We start from the raw sequence: 18,275 nt of genomic DNA on the forward strand, positions 1-18,275 counted from the left end.
GCTGGTGAGGTGATTGGGGGAAATATCCTATTTTTTTTTAACAGCTTCAGAAGTTTCTCAACAATTAAGGCCATTTTCAGCCCTTTTAAATCTTTTTGTTCGTTTTTATTTGTGGAAATAGGATCCTAGTATGTAGTTTTGGCTGTCCTGGAACTCAACAGAAAACTGCTTTACTCTCTGTCTCAGACACCACCATGCCTGGATGGTTTTCCAGATTGTATATAGTAGTATGAAAATAACAGTTTTTATTAAAATCTACTCAGCTCCACTAAAAAATATCATTCCTATTTATTTACTGTTGCCATTACTATGCAATACTCATGAAGGAAGAAATGTAATTGTAAGACTAATCAATATGGGGGGTTTGGGGATTTAGCTCAGTGGTAGAGCGCTTGCTAGCAAGCTAAGGCCCTGGGTTCGGTCCCCAGCTCCCTAAAAAAAAAAAAAAAAAGACTAATCAATATGGTTTTTAATAGTAGATTTCCATGTATATCAGTCATTTACTGGTAATGTTTTCTTCATAAATCTTAGTCTGAAATTAGTTAGTGACATCAATAAGCTCATAAGTTCCAATAATACATCAATAAAACACATAAGTTTCATAACTTATACTTTCTTGGGAACTATCATCAATGATTTTCCATTATATTTTTTCCATTTTTTAAAAAAGACAGGTTTGCCTCAAACTTGTGATATTCTTTTCTCAGACTTCCAAGGACTGGAATTATAGGTTTTTACCATATCCTTTCCTTCTAAAATATACTTGAGAGATGGCTCAGTGGCTAAGAGTTGCAGAAAGATGGAGTGCAGATCCAGCACCCATGTTAGATGGTCTTACTATTTTGGACTCCGGCTCTAAGGGAATCTGATGCCCACTTCTAGCCTTCATGGATACTTGAATTCACATGCACAGATATGTGTGCACATATACACATAACTCATAAATACACATTAAAATAAATCTTTAAAGAATATTTGTACTTTGAACCCACAGTGCCTATTTGGCTAGGGAAAAGAATAAGTAGCTTTCATTGAATAGGAGTTTTATTTTTTTGTTTGTTTTTAAGGTGAATTCTAAAATATCCTTTATGTTCTTAACTAATGCAGAACAAAAACTATTTAAACAATTCTCAGCAGGTTAGTGAAATAAATCTATTTTTCAATAGCATCTGGTAAGGGTGAAAGCTGTTTTAGTATGAGAACCTTTTATGGCAGATTGAAATTTATGCTTTCAGCTTTCTTCTTTTTAAAAACATCTATGTCCATTATTGGCTAAGAATTTTGTTTTGTGTTAGGTGCAAATGTCAATTGCCAAGCCTTGGATAAAGCTACTCCCTTGTTTATTGCTGCACAAGAGGGTCATACAAAATGTGTGGAACTTTTGCTGTCCAATGGGGCTGATCCTGATCTTTATTGTAATGAAGACAATTGGCAATTACCTATTCATGCTGCTGCACAAATGGGCCATAGAAAGTAAGTGCTCAAAACAGAATAAAAATGGTCTCAGAATTAAAAGTGAATATATGAATCAGACTCTTTACCTCCAGGGAAATTGCTTGGTCATTCCTTTCTGAAACCAATTTTTGGGATGTTTATTTTTTTCTTTGCTCAGCTCCTCTACATCTTTCATTTTTCCCACTCTGAGGAAGAATGACTGTAGATGGTATAGATATTGGAGCAAAGGGATTTCTTTAGCTGATGGCCGTTCTTTCCCTTTCTTGCTAGTTTTATTTAAAATACCTTTAACTAGCAATCTTATGGCCTTATTCACTAATTTGCACTATCTCCCTGTTTGCAGAAAGTGTGTGATCCTTTTGGAATGGAGTCTTCCTTTTGTGTGGGTTGAGTCACCTACCCTATCTTAAACCCTTTGGCTAAACGTTTTACTTAATCTCATGTCTAGTCTGGTATTTTCCCTGCTTGTGTTACTCTTTATTTGCTAGAAGTCCGTAGGAAATTATTAGTATATTTTGCAGAAAGTATTGGCAAGTAGAGGAATTTTAGTTAGTAGCCTAGTTATTTCAATAAGAATAAGGCTCCCTCTTGTAAATAAATATGGACAGATTTAAAAATCATGTTTGCAGTCTTTAGGGTCATAATTCTACAATAGTGCTTCTAATTCATACCATTAATGTTTAATTAAAAATAACAAAATGATCATTATTTTTAGACAGTAGGAAAACAAAGTCCACAAGCTGACTATTTTGTCACTAGGTAGCATGTGTTCTCAGTGGTCTTTATAAACTTTTTTGCCTTGTGACAGAATAATTTTCTAGCCCTTCTTTAGAACTGAGACATGCTTATTTAAAAGGTGTTAAGCAGATTCTTAGTTTTAATAAAATACTTGTTTTCAATATTTGGTAATTCCTCTAAATGCTTTTTAAAACTTATTATTCTTTGAGACTTTCATTTATGTTTTGGACACTTTCACCTTTCTCCAGTCTTTTTCTTGTTCATAATTCCTTATCACTCAATTTATGTCCTTACAAAAAAAATTAAATCCATTTCTTCTAATTGTTGATTATCTTATTTAGAAAAAAATCTTTAAACAGTTGTTCTTAGTTTTAAATTGATAACCAAGCTCTCATAGGAATTTATTCTTAATTGTGTTCAATTTTGAAAATTCTGTTGCACTGATTTCGTCTGTAGCCTACTTCAAAGGTGCATCTGTGATTTCAGTTCTTCTTCAGTGTTATGTTAGGTCTGTTTTATGGAAGGAAAAGCAACCAAGAGAAACAGTCCTGGAAGGAGGGGAATTTCCCAGCTATTTAGTCCTTACAGTTTTATCTTCAGAGCTGAATAGTCTTCTCGGCAGCTAATTGCTGAGGCAAGATTACAGACAATCTAAGAACTACATTTTAGCCATCCTTTTTTCAAGCATTCTCTGTCTAGCAATTGCTCCTTTATAAATCCACCTCAGATATTAATGATTATGTTTTTTCCTGTGATTGTAATTTTTTACTATAAGTTAGTTTCTTCTGATTAAAATTGTAATTTCTCATTTTATGTCACTTGCTATATTTTAAAATTCTTATTAATGGGAAACCAAACTGATTAATATTTGAGAAGGAAATACTTTATTTTGTTTTCTGTTACTTGTTCATATGTAAAACAGAGCCTTGCTGAGTAGCCCTGGCTCCTGGAATTTGTTATTCAACTGTGGTAAGCCTTGAAGTCATGACTATTCTGCTTCCATCTCTGACTGCTAACTTACAGGGTTGTGTTACCACATCTGTCCATTATACAATCCCCAGTGCTGAACCCAGGCCCACCTTAATGAACAAACACTCTACCCTCTGGGCAATATCCCTAACCCCTTATTTTCTCAACTAGTTTATATTTAGTGTACTAATTATTTAAATAATTTATTAGGTCCTGAAATATCAAACATAAAATTGGCATGGGTCGTGGTGGTGGTAAGGCAAATAACACTTAATGAGGAAAACAGATATATTTACTATATTACTCAGTTCTTTTTAGGTCTATTTAAGCTTGCATTAAGCAATATTATGGGTAACATTTTGTAGTAGCTATGAAGCATGTAGACATTCACTGTAGTTAGAAAATATAGGAAAGACAGAAAGATGTCTTTAAATCATCCAGTCAGTGGGTGATTCTTAAAATATTTACGGGAAAGATTTTGTCTACTCTTATGCACCTGAAAATATTAAATATTCTTCCATTTGTGTATTTGAAGGACCTTGGACTTGTTAATACCACTTACTAACCGGGCTTGTGACTCTGGACCAGACAAAGTGAGCCCTGTTTACTCTGCAGTATTTGGAGGACGGGAAGAGTGCCTAGAAACGTTACTCCAGAACGGCTATAGTCCAGACGCACAAATGTGCTTGGTGTTTGGATTCAGTTCCCCTCTCTGCATGGCTTTGCAAAAGGAGTATGTACATGTGTTACATTTTTCTTGTTTTTAATTCCCAAGTAACTTTTCTTCATAGTGGAAACTTGGTATCTCTGTTAGTACTAAGCTAAGTTGCTAACCTAGAAGAAGTCTGTCCTTCAGCTTAGCAGAAGTGAGCTTGATAATGCCAGATGGTTTCCCTTTGGATCTGGATTACAATTTTTGCATAACAGTTTTAGGAATACTTTAAATGTATTAGTGTAAATGCAAGCCTACTCTGATGTCAAGAATCAGAAATGAAACTTCATCAAGTAAGGTACTGACTGCTTCAGATTATTTAACTTTACCTCCCCTCTTTTTTTAAGTTTACAAGCCTTAGAATAAACTGTGGTTTTCAAATACTGTTACATTTAACATATTTGATATGTAGCATTTTCTAATGTATATCATAATTACATTTTAAAGTCATATTAATTTCTCATACTCTGCTATAGTTCTTTGAATTAAAATAATGAAGAGTTAATGCTATGTAAGTATTTGGCCATTGGAACTCCTAAAGTTTTAAAATAGACATCATTAGCTAGATGTTGTAGCTCATACCTTTAATCCTTGTAGGCAGATGAAAAAGTCAATCTATGTACATGGTAAGTTCCAGGACAGCCAGAGCTATGTAAAAAGACCTTGTTTTTTAAAAATCAAAGCAACAACAACAGATTGAGAATATGGGGATGGGGATATAGTTCAGTTAGTAAACATGAATACTTGAGTTTATTCATTCCACAGAATCTACTGGGTGTACAAGTGTGTACATTTAATCCCAGTGCTAGGGAGCAGGCAGGTGACTGAAGGATTCCTGAGGAAGCTGGCCAGATAGTCTAGCCTGATAGGTGAGTTCCACACCAGTGAAAGACTCTTAACTCAAAGTAAATGGATGGTCTTCCTGAGTATGACAGCCAAGGTTGTCATGTAGCCTCTCTATGGGCACACATGCACACACACTTACACAAACCCTAACCCTAACCCTAACCCCTAACCCTAACACAAATAATAAAGACTATAAGAAAAACCATATAAAGTGATGCCTGTGCTCCATTAATGCTAATCGGTTGTGTAAATAGATGCTGTTTTTTAAAGGTCTGACCATTTATTTATTGCTCTTAATAACACTTTAATTATTTTATGTGCATGGGTATTTTGCCTGCATGTATGTCCATGCACTGCATTTTACAATGTTCACAGAGGCCAGGAGAGGGAAATGGAGTTATAGACAGTTGCTAGTTGCTATGTGTATGCTGGGAATTGAACCTAGGTCCTCCTCCAGATTAGCAGCCAGTGCTATTAACTGATGAACCATCTCTCCAGCCTCAAGACTCTCACATTTGACTGGACTGAGACTTAGAAGTAGAAGCTCTCAGTTGAGGATAGGCTACATCTCTTTATGATCTGTTCCGGGCATTTTTCATTCTCTTAGCTAAAAATTTAGCATATTCTACAGCCTTCTTACTTTCTCAGTATGTTGTTTCTTCAGAGTGATATGCTGCCATCTGTGTTGCACGACACTTGAAATAACAAACACTGAATCTTGTGGACTTTGGTCCTGGGCTTCTTACATTCTTTGTCCATAGCTTTCTGACAACATATTAACAACGTCATCTTTAAAAGATTGGACAATTTTCAGATTCTGTTTGTTTTTTTGGGCCTCAAGTACAAAGGAATGGGGATATCTGTCAGTTCAGGAATACTTAGATTGGCATCCAGAATACATTCCCCAACAGACTTACAGTCTATCTCTAGTTCTCCTTGGTCTAATGAAGCACCCCTTATTCAACAACAGGTACATTCTGCTGTGGGGCAAGACATCCTTCTTCATGGGAAAACATTTGCTTTACCCACCAGAAAATTAGGCCACAGGCCTTTTCCATTCCTTACCCAGAAGACTCCTCAGGCCATAGATTATATTATTTTTAGTGATGTAGAAGTGGCTACAGGTATACTACAAACTTAAATGACTTTGTTGGAGTCTTAATTATTGTAGTGGTGAATTGTTAATATGCTTAATGCTCCCATCGGCTTCTAGCCACCTACCAGAGCTCTCTGGATTTGTGACATACCTACAAGAGCACTGGTGCACGTACACACACACACACACACACACACACACACACACACACACACACACCAGCTTAATTTTAATATGCTTTACTAGTTCGATGGCTGGGCATTTCCAAACCTCCTTACAGCTAGAACACACTCCCCTCTGGTAATCCTGAGTTAACATTTTCTAAATTTATATTTTGTTTTTGCTGCCCTCTTCTTTTTGGGTGGCCCTCCCATGGGGCTGCTTTCCTTCGTGCCTACATTTCAGTCATCTCACCTTCCTCTCCATGGTGTGGTCAGTTCTAAGCCCTTTTCACGGTGGAATCCTCCTCCTCCTCCTCCTCCTCCCCTCCTCCTCCCCTCCCCTCCTCCCCTCCCCTCCTCCTCCCCCTCCCTCCCCTCCTCCTCCTCCTCCTCCTCCTCCTCCTCCTCCTCCCTCCTCCTCCTCCTCCCGACGACTCAGTGGATAGATAAAGGCACCTGCCACCAATCTGACAACCTGAGTTTGTCTCACAGGACAGAAAAAAGCAACTCCTCTAAATTGTCCTCTGAGTTTTATGTGTTCTCTCTCTCTCTCTCTCTCTCTCTCTCTCTCTCTCTCTCTCTCTCTCTCTCTCTCACACACACACACACACACACACATAATGTGAAAAACAAAACAATGTATTGACTGTATTTACTGTATTTTTCTCTTTTTAAAAATCTATACTGACATTCTCTATATAAAATAGTTCATTTTATTTGTTTCAAATTTAAGCTTCCACATTTTAGTATGAAGGTTTGAAATTCTGGTTAATCTGAGTCCCACTCTAATCACAACTTTAATAATTTCATTGTATAAGCCCTCTCATGTTATCTCCTGAGCTTCCAGGATTCTCCTTTCTATGCCTTCTTCCTTCTGGGATTATATGTTTACACCATCAGAGATTGCTGCTGCTCCCCTTCTTTTTCTTTCCTCCTTTATTCTTCCTTTTCCTCTTTTTGGGAAACGTTCATTTTGCTCTTTCTAATGAGAAGTGGATCAGGCAACAGTATTCTTGTGATTGAAGTACTTGTGATTGCAATTATTTTTTTCTAGAATTGGAAGTTCTAGACTGCTTCATGCTATTTACAAGATTAAGACAGATGATGTTTAGTGGGAGAGGTATTACATAGGCTTCCAGCATTAACTGAAATTGTGCAATGTATTCTATTTTCACCTCTGAGTTCTAAAATGCTAGTAAATAACATTAGTTGATTAGTACCATAGAAAGAACTCAAGTGGTTTGTAGGATTAATGGGGTCCCACTTTGGCTCAGCCTCAGGGCTCTGCTGCTTGGAGGGGGGCAGGATGCAGAAAGTTGACCTTGCTTTCCCTTTGCCGCAGCCACTGGGCGGGTTTTGGGCCATAGGGCATCCCGGGACACTGCTCCGGGGATGGGGGAGGGGGAAGGAGGAGGGGGAAAAGCTCAGTCTGAGAGCAGGAGTTGGCTTGGGGGTCCCTGAGCCTGCAAGGAGGCCAGTGCCGTCTGGTTCTCAGGTTGCTGGGCATCCAGGTGCCTCCAGAATGCCCAATGGATGGAAAGAGGGGGAGCTTTGGCTAGCCCCACGGGGATGAGTCTTTGGCTTTATGGCTGGCTGTAGGCTTGAGCTTGGTGGCGACCACCACTGGGAGTACCGGGAGGCTTTCCACTGCTCCTCAGAGCAGATCCTGGTGAAAAGAGATAGTCCGTGGTTTTAAGGTGTTTATTGTCATGGTGAAAACCATACCCCACTTCTCAGGGTGGGCCTGAGATTAAATTCCTTTTGCAGGGAAGAGTGTCTGGAAAGGAAAGCTTCTTTGGCTAAGCCTTCAGGCCTTTGGGTACCTCATTATAATGGAGATCTGTTCTGAGCCTATGTGACCTGAGGTCATGTCCTCTACCTGTGGTAGGGCTTGGGGGGGGGGGGTTGCCCTTTTATGACTGATGGCCACAAATCTATGGAGGGCTGTAGCTAGTGACTGGCCTGGTTTCCTGGGAGACAGGCGAGCTGCCTACAGGGTCACCAGGGTTCAAACCTTCTTAACCAGGAACCAGGGTGCTCTGCAATCCCTTTTTTCAAAGGCTATTTGTCACCTGTAGCAGTGAGTTTCATATCCTTCCCTGTCTCCTTGCATCATCACCATTGAATCAGGTAGGATGTTCTTTGTCATTTATGCTACTCAGCACAGAACATTTAGGTAGCAGGAGAGTCTTTTCATGTCTTGGAATCCCTGAAATTCTTTTTTGCTTCCCTCTGGAGGGACAGTGAATTCCTGTTTCTTGTAACAAACCTTAAACACTTGTATGACATCTTCAAATTTTCCTGGTTCTTCAGCACACACAATCTTTCATGATTCTAATACTTCTGACAAAACACTGGGAGGCTGACTGAAGCATTCGAGCACTTCTGTGCTCCATCTAACAAGTTTGCATAGAGAACCCATAACATTTCAGCATCTCCATTGCCCACACTTACTTGTTTCTTGTCCTTGAGGTAGTCATTCAGTACCCTTACAGCTTTCCCTTTCCTTGACACTGACTCTGGGGAGGTCTGTGTGCTATAATGGCTGTCTGTTAAGTAGCACGCGCTTTACTTTTTCTGCTCCCACTAGCAAGAAAGTTTAGTGGGTTTTATTTCAGTTTAGTTACATTATTGGATTTGTTGTTGCTGCTAGTGATATTACTGATCTTGCACCACTGTGTAGACTTCTACTTTTCAAAACCTACTTTACTTAGGGTCCTTAAATGCTTTAGCCTCCCTTCTAGCCCACTGACTAGAGGCAAGAGAAAAAGAAAGTTAATAGGAAAAGAAGGTTGTAGACCTGCTTACAAGTGGTTCCTTAGGGCAATTCTACTGTTCATTGTCAGGATACCAGCAGTCCATTCCAATAGCAAACATCAAATGTGAATCAGTAGTGGCGGCACAACAGAAGTGACCAGAATCAGCTGGCATAGCATGAGTTCTTTGGTGTGTTTCTCTCTACTGAGTGCGGACCAGCGAAACTTTGCACGGTGTACCAATGCAAGAGCATCCTTGCACTGTTTGCTGGATTCTATTTATACCCTTTTCAAATATCAGGAGCCCTCTCAATTGTCCTCAGTAAAACATCACATGCCCTCTTACAAGGCAGCTTCCAGAAAAACATGACAGCTTCCCTAGAAACATTACATGTCACAACTGAGTTTTTAAAGAAGTCAGAAATTTCCATTTCACCACTGTTTTTCTTCGTTGCTCAGGCTGGCCTCCATCTTGCAATTCTGCCTCCATCTCCACAGCGCTAGATTAGGCCTGTGCCCCAGCGCCTGGCAAGAAGTGTTTTTATTATATTCAGTCATGGTGGCTGAAGGGATGGGCCATGCCCTTGGAGAGGACCTAGATTAGGTTCCTAAAACCCAAGTCACATAGCTTACAATTGCCTCTAACTTCAACTCAAGGGGATCTGATGTCTTTGGCATCTATGGGCACCTGTAATCACATGCAAATACACACAGTTAAAACTAATCAAACTAAATCTTAAAAAATGTAAATCTACCATTGGAAGGCAGCGTCCTTATTTTCCTCCTGCAGTAATAGCTTCTATAACATTTTGTATGATACAACTGGTCATTTGGTTCCTTCTTTCCCCCCTCTTCACAAGTGCTTTAGGGTTGTATTTATGAACTCATTTTCATTCTCTCTCTCTCTTTGCTAAAGATTGAGCCTGGAACCTTGAACATACTAGGCAAGCACTCTTCCATTGAATTTTCACCATAGTTGTATTTTTTAAATATGGATTTTTGGGGGATTAAAATCATGTCCTCATAGACAGTAATGCAAACAGTTTACTGACTGAGCTTTCTCCTTATCCTCCTGCAGTTGTATATTTTTTTATGTTAGAGCATGTGTGGTTTATTTCTATTAATAATAATAATAATATCATTTTTTAATCCTTTTTTACAGTCCTGTCCTTGTCCGCTTCTCGGTCTGCCCTCCAACAGTTACTCATCCCATTCCTTCTCTGTGTCCAAAAGAATGTCACCCACCCCCACCCCTCTAGACCTCTCCATTCCCTGGGGCCTCAAGTCTCTCAAGGGTTAGGTGAGTCTTCTCTCACTGAGGCCAGACCAGGCCATATATGTGTCCAGGGCCTCATATCAGCTAATGTTTGCTGCCTGGTTGATGGTTCAGTGTCTGAGAGATCTTGGGGGTCCAAGTTAGTTGAGACTGCAGGTCACCCTCCTCCTCAGCTTCTTCCAGCCTTTCCATAATTCAACCATAGGGGTCCCCAACTTCTGTACATTATTTCGGTGTAAGTACCTGTACCTGACTCTTTTAACTGCTTGTTGGGCCTCATGGAGGGCACCCATACTAGGTTCCTATCTGTAAGCATACCATAGCAACAGTAATAGTGTCAGGCCTTGGAGCCTCCCCTTGAGATGGATCCCAACTTGGTCTAGTCACTGAATTCTCTTCTCCATTTTTGTCCTTGCAGTTCTTTTAGACAAGGAAAATTCTGCTTCAGAGTTTTTGACTGTGAGATGGCAAGCCCATCCCTCCACTTGATGCCCTGGCTTTCTACTGGAGGTGGACTCTACAAGTTCCCTCTTCATCTAAGGTTCCTCCCTCTGAGTCCTGAGAGTCTCTCACCTCCCAGGTCTCTGGTACGTTCTAGAAGGTTCCCCGAATTCCTACCTCCTGAGGTTGCCTGTTTTTATTCTTTCTGCTGGCCCTCAGTCCTATTTCCCCCACCCCCTCAATACCTGATCATGTTCCCCTTTTCTCCTCCCTGTCCCTTCTCCCACCCAGGTCCATTTCTCCCTCTGTTTCCCCCCAGCTCCCCCCCTGTGATTGCTTTCTTTTTCCTCTCAAGTGAGATTGAGACATCCTCACTTGGGCCCTTTGGCTTGTAAACCTTGAGTTCTGTGGATTTTATCCTGAGTATTCTGTACTTTTTTGGCTAATATCTACTTATTAGTGAGTACATACCATGCATGTTCTTTTGGTTCTGAATTACCTCATTCAATATACTTTCTAGTTCCATTTATTGTCCATGCAAAATTGTCATGATGCCCTCATTCTTAATAGCTGAATAGCTATTAAAACATTGTGTAAATGAACCACATTCTCTGTATCCATTCTTCCATTGTGAGACATCTGGGATGTTTCCAGCTTCTGGCTATCACAAATGAGGCCACTATGAACATAGTGGAACACACGCCCCTGTGGCACGGTGGGGCATCTTTTGGGTATATGCCCAAGAGTATAGCTGGGTCTTCAGGTAGATCTATTTCAAATTTTCTGAGGAATCTCCAGATTGATTTCCAGTGTGGTTTTACCAGTTTGCAGTCCCTCCAGCAATGGAATAGTGTTCCTCTTTCTCCACATTTTCGCCAATATGTGCTGTCATGTGAATTTTTGATCTTAACCATTCTGAGTGCTGTAGAGTGGAATCTCAGGGTCATTATGATTTATATTTCCCCAATGACTAAGTATGCTTAACATTTCTTTAGGTACCTCTCAGCCATTCAATATTCCTCAGCTGAGAATTCTTGGTTTAGCTCTGTACCCCATTTTTTAATATGGTTATTTGACTCTCTGGAGTCTAACTTCTTGAGTTCTTTGTTTATATTGGATATTAGTCCTCTATCAGCTGTAGGATTGGTAAAGATCTTTTCCAAATCTGTTGGTTGCCATTTTGTCCTAATGATAGTATTCTTTGCCTTACAGAAGCTTTACAATTTCATGAAGTCCCATTTGTCAATTCTTGATCTTAGAGCCATCGATGTTCTGTTCAGGAAATTTACCCCGGTGTTCATGTGATCGAGGCTCTTCCCCCTTTTTTCTTCTATTAGTTTGAGTGTCTCTGGCTTTATGTGGAGGTCATTGATCCACTCAGAATTTAGCTTTGTACAGGGTGATAAGAATGGATCGATTTGCATTCTTCTACATGCTGACCTCCAGTTGAACCAGCACCATTTGTTGAAAATGCTCTCTTCTTTTCCACTGGATGATTTTAGCTCCTTTGTCAAAGATCAAGTTACCATAGGTGTGTGGATTCATTTCTGCATCATCAATTCGATTCCATTGATCTACCTGACTCTCTGTCTCTCTGCCAATTCCTTACAGTTTTTTCTTTTGTTTTGTTGTAGTTTGGTTTTGTTTTTTAATCTTTATTGCTCTGTTATATAGCTGGAGGTTGGGGATGGTGATTCCCGAAGAAGTGTTTTTATTGTTGAGAATACTTTTTCCTCTCCTGGGTATTTTGTTATTCCAAATGAATTTGCAAATTGCTCTTTCTAACTCTATGAAGAATCGAGTTGGAACTTTGATGGGGATTGCATTGAATCTGTAGATTGCTTTTGGCAAAAGGGCCATTTTTACTATATTAATCCTGCCAACCCTATGCGCATGGAAGATCTTTCCATCTTCTGAGATTTTCTTCGATTTCTTTCTTCAGAGACTTGAAGTTCTTGTCATACAGATCTTTCACTTGCTTGGTTTAAGCCACACTGAGGTATTTTATATTATTTGTGGCTGTAGTGAAGGGTGTCATTTCCCTAATTTCTTTCTCTGCCTATTTATCCTTGGAGTAGAGGAGGCTACTGACTTGTTTGAGTTAATTTTATATCCAGCTACTTTGCTGAAGTTGTTTATCAGGCTTAGTAGTTCTCTGGTAGAACTTTTGGGTCATTTAAGTGTACTATCATATCATCTGCAAATAGTGATATTCTGACATTTTCCTTTCCAATTTCTATCCCTTTAAGCTCCTTTTGTTGTCTGATTGCTCTAACTAGGACTTCAAGTACTATATTGAATAAGGAGGAAGAGAGTGTACAGCCTTGTCTAGTCCCTGATTATAGTGGTATTGCTTTAAATTTCTCTCCATTTAGTTTGATGTTGGCTACTGGCTTACTGTATAATGCCTTTATTTAGGCCTTGAATTCCTGATCTTTCCAAGACTCTTACCATGAAGGGGTGTTGAATTTTGTCAAATGCTTTCTCGGCATCTAATGAGACGATGATGTGGTTTTTTTCTTTGACTTTGTTTATATAGTGGATTACGTTGATGGAATTCTGTATATTGAACCATCCCTGCATCCCTGGGATGAAACCTACTTGATCATGATAGATGAACATTTTGATGTGTTCTTGGATTCAGTTTGTGAGAGTTTTATTGAATATTTTTGCATCGATATTCATAAGAGAAATTGGTCCGAAGTTCTCTTTCTTTGTTGGGTCTTTCTGTGGTTTATAAGAGTAATTGTGGCTTCATAGAAGGGACTGGGTAGTGTTCCTTCTGTTTCTATTTTGTGGAATAGTTTGGACAGTATTGGTATTAAGTCTTCTATGAAGGTTTCATAGAATTCTGCACCAATCCCATCTGGTCCTGGGCTTTTTTGGTTGGGAGACCTTCAGTAACTGCTTCTATTTCTTTAAGAGTTGTAGGACTGTTTAGATGGTTTATCTGATCCCAATTTAACTTTGGTACCTGGTATCTGTCTAGAAAATTGTCCATTTCCTCCAGATTTTCAAGTTTTGTTGAATATAGGTTTTTGTAGTAGGATCTGATGATTGTTTGGATTTTCCTCAGTTTCTATTGTTATGTCACCCTTTTCATTTCTGATTTTGTTAATTTGGATATTCTCTCTGTGCCCTCTGGTTAGTCTGGCTAAGGTTTTGTCTACCGTGTTGATTTTTCTCAAAGAACCAGTTCATGGTTTTGTTGATTCTTTGTATAGTTCTTTTTGTTTCTAGTTGGTTGATTTCAGTCCTGAGTTTGATTATTTCCTGCAGTCTACTCCTCTAGAGTGTATTTACTTCTTTTTGTTCTAGAGCTTTTAGGTATGCTGTCAAGCTGCTAGTGTATGCTCTCTCCAGTTTCTTTTTTGGAGGCATTCAGAGCCTTTTTTTTCCTCTTAGCACTGCTTTCATTTTATCCCATAAGTTTGGGTGTGTTGTGGCTTCATTTTTATTAAGTTCTAAAAAGTCTTTAATTTCTTTCTTTATTTCTTCCTTGACCAAGTTGTTATTGTTCAGCTTCCATGTATATGTGAGTTTTCTGTCATTTTTGTTGTTACTGAAGACCAGCCTCAGTCTGTCGTGATCTGATAGGATACATGAAATTATTTCTATCTTCTTGTATTTGTTGAAACCTGTTTTGTTAATCATTATATGCTCAATTTTAGAGAAGGCACCATGAGTTACTTTGTTTTAGGATGAAATGTTCTATAGATATCTGTTAAATACTTTTGGTTCATAACTTCTATTGGTTTCACTGTGTCTTTGTTTAGTTTCTGTTTCTATGATCTGTTCATTGATGAGAATGGGGTGTTGATATCTCCCACTATTGTGTGAGGTACAATCTGTCCTTTGAGCTTCAGTAAAGTTTCTTTTATGAATGTGGGTGCCCTTGCATTTGGAGCATATATATTCAGAATTGAAAGTTCATCTTGATGGATTTTTTTTTGAAGAGTATGAATTGTCCTTCCTTATCTTTTTTGATAACTTTTGGTTGAAAGTCAATTTTATTTGACATTAGAATGACCACTCAAGCTTTTTTCTTGAGACCATTTGCTTGGAAATTTTTTCTCAGTCTTTTATTCTGAGGAAGTGGCTGTCTTTGTCACTGAGGTGTATTTCCTGCATGCAGCAAAATTCAGTCTGTTAGTCTATGTCTTTTTATTGGGGAATTGAGTCCATTGATATTGAGAGATTTAGGGACCAATGTTGTTTCCTCTTATTTTTGTTGTTAGAGGTGAAAATTTTTATGTGGGTATCTTCCTTTGGGTTATTTGAAAGAAGATTACTTTCTTGTTTTTTCTAGGGTATAGTTTCCTACCTTGTGTTGGAATTTTCCATCTATTATCCTTTATATGGCTGGATTTTTTGAAAGATACTGTGTAAATTTGGTTTTGTCATGGAATATCTTGGTTTCTCCATCTATGTTAATTGAGAGTTTTGCTGGATATAGAAGCCTGCCTGGCATTTGCGTTCCATAGGGTCTGTATGACATCTGCCCAGTTTTGTTGTAAAAATATAAAAAATAAAAAAGTCTGTCTTTTATCCCGCTAGGTTCAGCACCACAGTGCCCCAAGATATCTGCTGGATATCTTAGTTCTCAGTCAGCAAAGCGTCTCACCTGTTCTGCTCCATCCTATATCACATTGCCAAAGGCCTCTCTGAGCCTGGCAGCAATCTTTTTACCGATTTAGTTCCCAAGGCAGGTTTCCATGCCAGAAACACACATCCCAACTCTGTGGTGGCCCAGATCAGCTGCCACACACTTTCTTACACTTAAATCGCTACATGAAAGAACACACAGCACAATAACCTTTGGCCTAATTGATAAGATATAATTGCCCACCTAAACATACAAAGCCCAATACACATCCATTCCTTAAAAACATTCATAACAACCTGTAAAGGTACAGCGTGGAATCTTAACATCACCTGCCATATTGTTCTGCCATGGCTTCTCTCCCTGTCCCTCCTTTCTCTTCCTCCTTTCCATTCCAGTCTCCTCCTCTTCCTTCAAACTTTTCTCCCGCCCATCCTTCCTTCTCGTCCAATGACAGGCCTCTTTCTATCTTGTACCTGCCTCACCAGTGACATCATCCCACAGCCCGGGATCTTCTAACTTTCATTATCTTTGTTGAGAAGTCTGGTGTAATTCTGATAGGTCTGCCTATATATGTTACTTGATCTTTTTCCCTTATTGCTTTTAATATTCTTTGTTTTGTGCATTTGGTATTTTGATTATTATGTGACGGAAGGAATTTCTTTTCTGGTTTAGTCTGTTTAGAGTTCTGTAGGCTTCTTGTATGTTCATGGGCATCTCTTTCTTTAGGCTAGGAAAATTTTCTTCTATAATATTGTTGAAGATATTTACTGACCCTTTATGTTGGGAATCTTTGCTCCCTTCAATACCTATTATCCTTAGTCTTGATCTTCTCATTGTGTCCTGGATTTCCTGGATGTTTTGGGTTAGGATCTTTCTGTGTTTTGCTTTTTCTTTCACTGTTGTGTCAATGTTTTCTATGGTATATTCTGTCCCTGAGATTCTCTCTTCTATGTCTTATATTCTGTTCGTGATGCTTGCACCTATGACTCCTGATCTCTTTCCTAGGTTTTCTATCTTCAGGATTGTCTCCCTTTGTGATTTCTTTATTGTTTCTGTTTCCATCTTTATATACTGGATAGTTATGTTTGTGTTTTCCTATAATTCTTTAAGGGATTTTAGTGTTTCCTCTTTAAGGGCTTCTACTTGTTTACCTGTGTTCTCCTGTCTTTCTTTAAGTGTGTTATTTATGTCCTCCTCAGAGTCTTCTAACCTCATCATGAGATGTGACTTTAAATCACAATATTGCTTTTCTGGTATGTGGAGGTATCCAGGACTTGCTGTGGTAGGAGAACTGGGTTCTGAAGATGCCACGTGGCCTTGGTTTCTGTTGCTTAGGTTCTTGCACTTGCTTCTTGCCATCTTGTTATCTCTGGTGTTAGCTGGTCTTGCTATCTCTCAGAGTGGCTTGACTCTCCTTTAAGCCTGTGTGTCAACACTTCTTTGAGACTAGCTCTCTCCTATTGGGATTTAGGTACAGAAAGCTGTGGCACACGGTCAGCCCCAGGCCCAGATGGAAACCAGAAGGATCATGTTTCAGACTACTCCTCAGCTCTTGTGTCCGGAGGGCTCTGGGCAGGTCCCTCAGAGCTGAAGTGGTGGTCTTACCTGTGTTCTCAGGTGTGTCAGCACTCCTGGGAGACTAGCTCTCTCCAGGCAGGATCTGGGTACAGAGAACTATAACACAGGGTCAGCTCTGGGCCCAGACCAAAACCAGAAGGATCCTATCCCAGTCTGCTCATCTGTTCCTGTGTCAGGAGGGCTCCTGGTGGGTTCCTCTTAAGCCAGGCATTTGAGCAGAAGTGGTGGTCTCACCTGTGCTCTCTGTGTTATTTCTGACCTTCCTGTAAGCCTGTGTGTCAGCACTCCTGGGAGACCAGCTCTCTCCTGGCGGCATCTAGGTACAGAAAGCAGTGGCACAGGGTCCCAGATAATACTGTTAATTCAAATTTCCACAAGTGGTATATAATTTACTTTGAATTTTATCTTTTGAACAAATTTCCAAAGATTATATAACTGAATAAGAAATCTGAAAATTGTAATCCTTACTTACATTTTATATTTGTTTACATAGCATATCTCAATGTCTATAAATATATTTACCTAAATGTATACAGTATATCACTTATTTATTTGTTTTCATATATAGCTATGCAGTGCTAGAAAAGTAATGTAATTCACTTAGAGTTACACAGCTAGGTGGTTCCTTGGGCTGTGCTCTCTAACATGCAGTTTTACCTAATTGTGCCCAGTGACTTTTCAAATGGGAATTACACCTGCTTTTCTTCCATGTAACTATCAGTATTTGATTATCTGTTGTTAAGCAATAATTTAATAGGTAAAAATGGTAAATGTTTATTTCACAGAAGTGCTTAAAAGGGAAATTAACTTCATAATACAGAATTGTTAGTAGAACAACTTTTACTAGAAATTCTTTCCTGTATGATAAGTATGATATCTGTACCTACCTACCTTCATATTTGCTGAATATAAAACAGTGGAAATTGGCTAAGGATATATAACATGGAGATTTCTAGAATGAATCCATCTTCAGGGACTTACCATGTTCTTCATTGGCTTTTTTAAAAAAATATTATAGCCAAAATGCTTACTTGTAAAAAAAAAAACATTATAGTTTGAAAAAGGGTTTTTTTTGTGAAAGATATTTTAAAAATCTTAGTGCTGAAAGTACAAACAATGCAGAGGGATTGATACATAAAGTTTTCTTTCTCATCTCCATCTAAACTTAGTGCATGTAAAAGCCATTAGTTATACCAACTGCCTATTTTATTCCCAGTTGTAACTACTATTAGAAATTTAATAAGTATTTGTTAGCAGTCTAACTTTTAAACTTCTTTGTTTTTGTTTTGTTTTGTTTTGTTTTTTTGTGAAGCTGTGAGTTCTCTGGAGTTGTGAATATTCTTTTGAAGTATGGAGCCCAGTTAAATGAACTTCACTTGGCATACTGCCTCAAGTATGAGAAGTTTTCAATGTTTTGCTGTTTTTTGAAGAAAGGTTGCCTGGTGGTACCTTGGAATCATACATCTGAATTTGTAAGTTATGCAGTTAAAGCACAAACAAAATATAAGGCATGGTTGCCACATCTCCTGCTTGCTGGATTTGACCCATTGATTCTGCTGTGCAGCAGCTCATGGTAAGAAATCCTTCTAGTGAGCCTTTCCCATTGGTGATGAGACTACCTCAAAATCAGTTCTTGAGATG

General features: G+C 38.9%; 1 protein-coding gene across 1 annotated transcript in view; it reads left to right on the plus strand.

Moving 5' to 3' along the window:
• Asb3 (ankyrin repeat and SOCS box containing 3) overlaps nucleotides 1-18,275 on the plus strand; it is a 57,730-nt gene that overhangs the window by 29,795 nt on the left and 9,660 nt on the right. The window contains exons 6-8 of the mRNA XM_032916598.1: nucleotides 1,296-1,473; nucleotides 3,698-3,895; nucleotides 17,947-18,207. Coding sequence (XP_032772489.1) covers nucleotides 1,296-1,473; nucleotides 3,698-3,895; nucleotides 17,947-18,207 — 637 coding nt within the window. The remainder of the gene's footprint in view (nucleotides 1-1,295; nucleotides 1,474-3,697; nucleotides 3,896-17,946; nucleotides 18,208-18,275) is intronic.

The sequence above is a fragment of the Rattus rattus genome, chromosome 11 (assembly GCF_011064425.1).
Source record: "Rattus rattus isolate New Zealand chromosome 11, Rrattus_CSIRO_v1, whole genome shotgun sequence".
Taxonomy (NCBI): domain Eukaryota; kingdom Metazoa; phylum Chordata; class Mammalia; order Rodentia; family Muridae; genus Rattus; species Rattus rattus.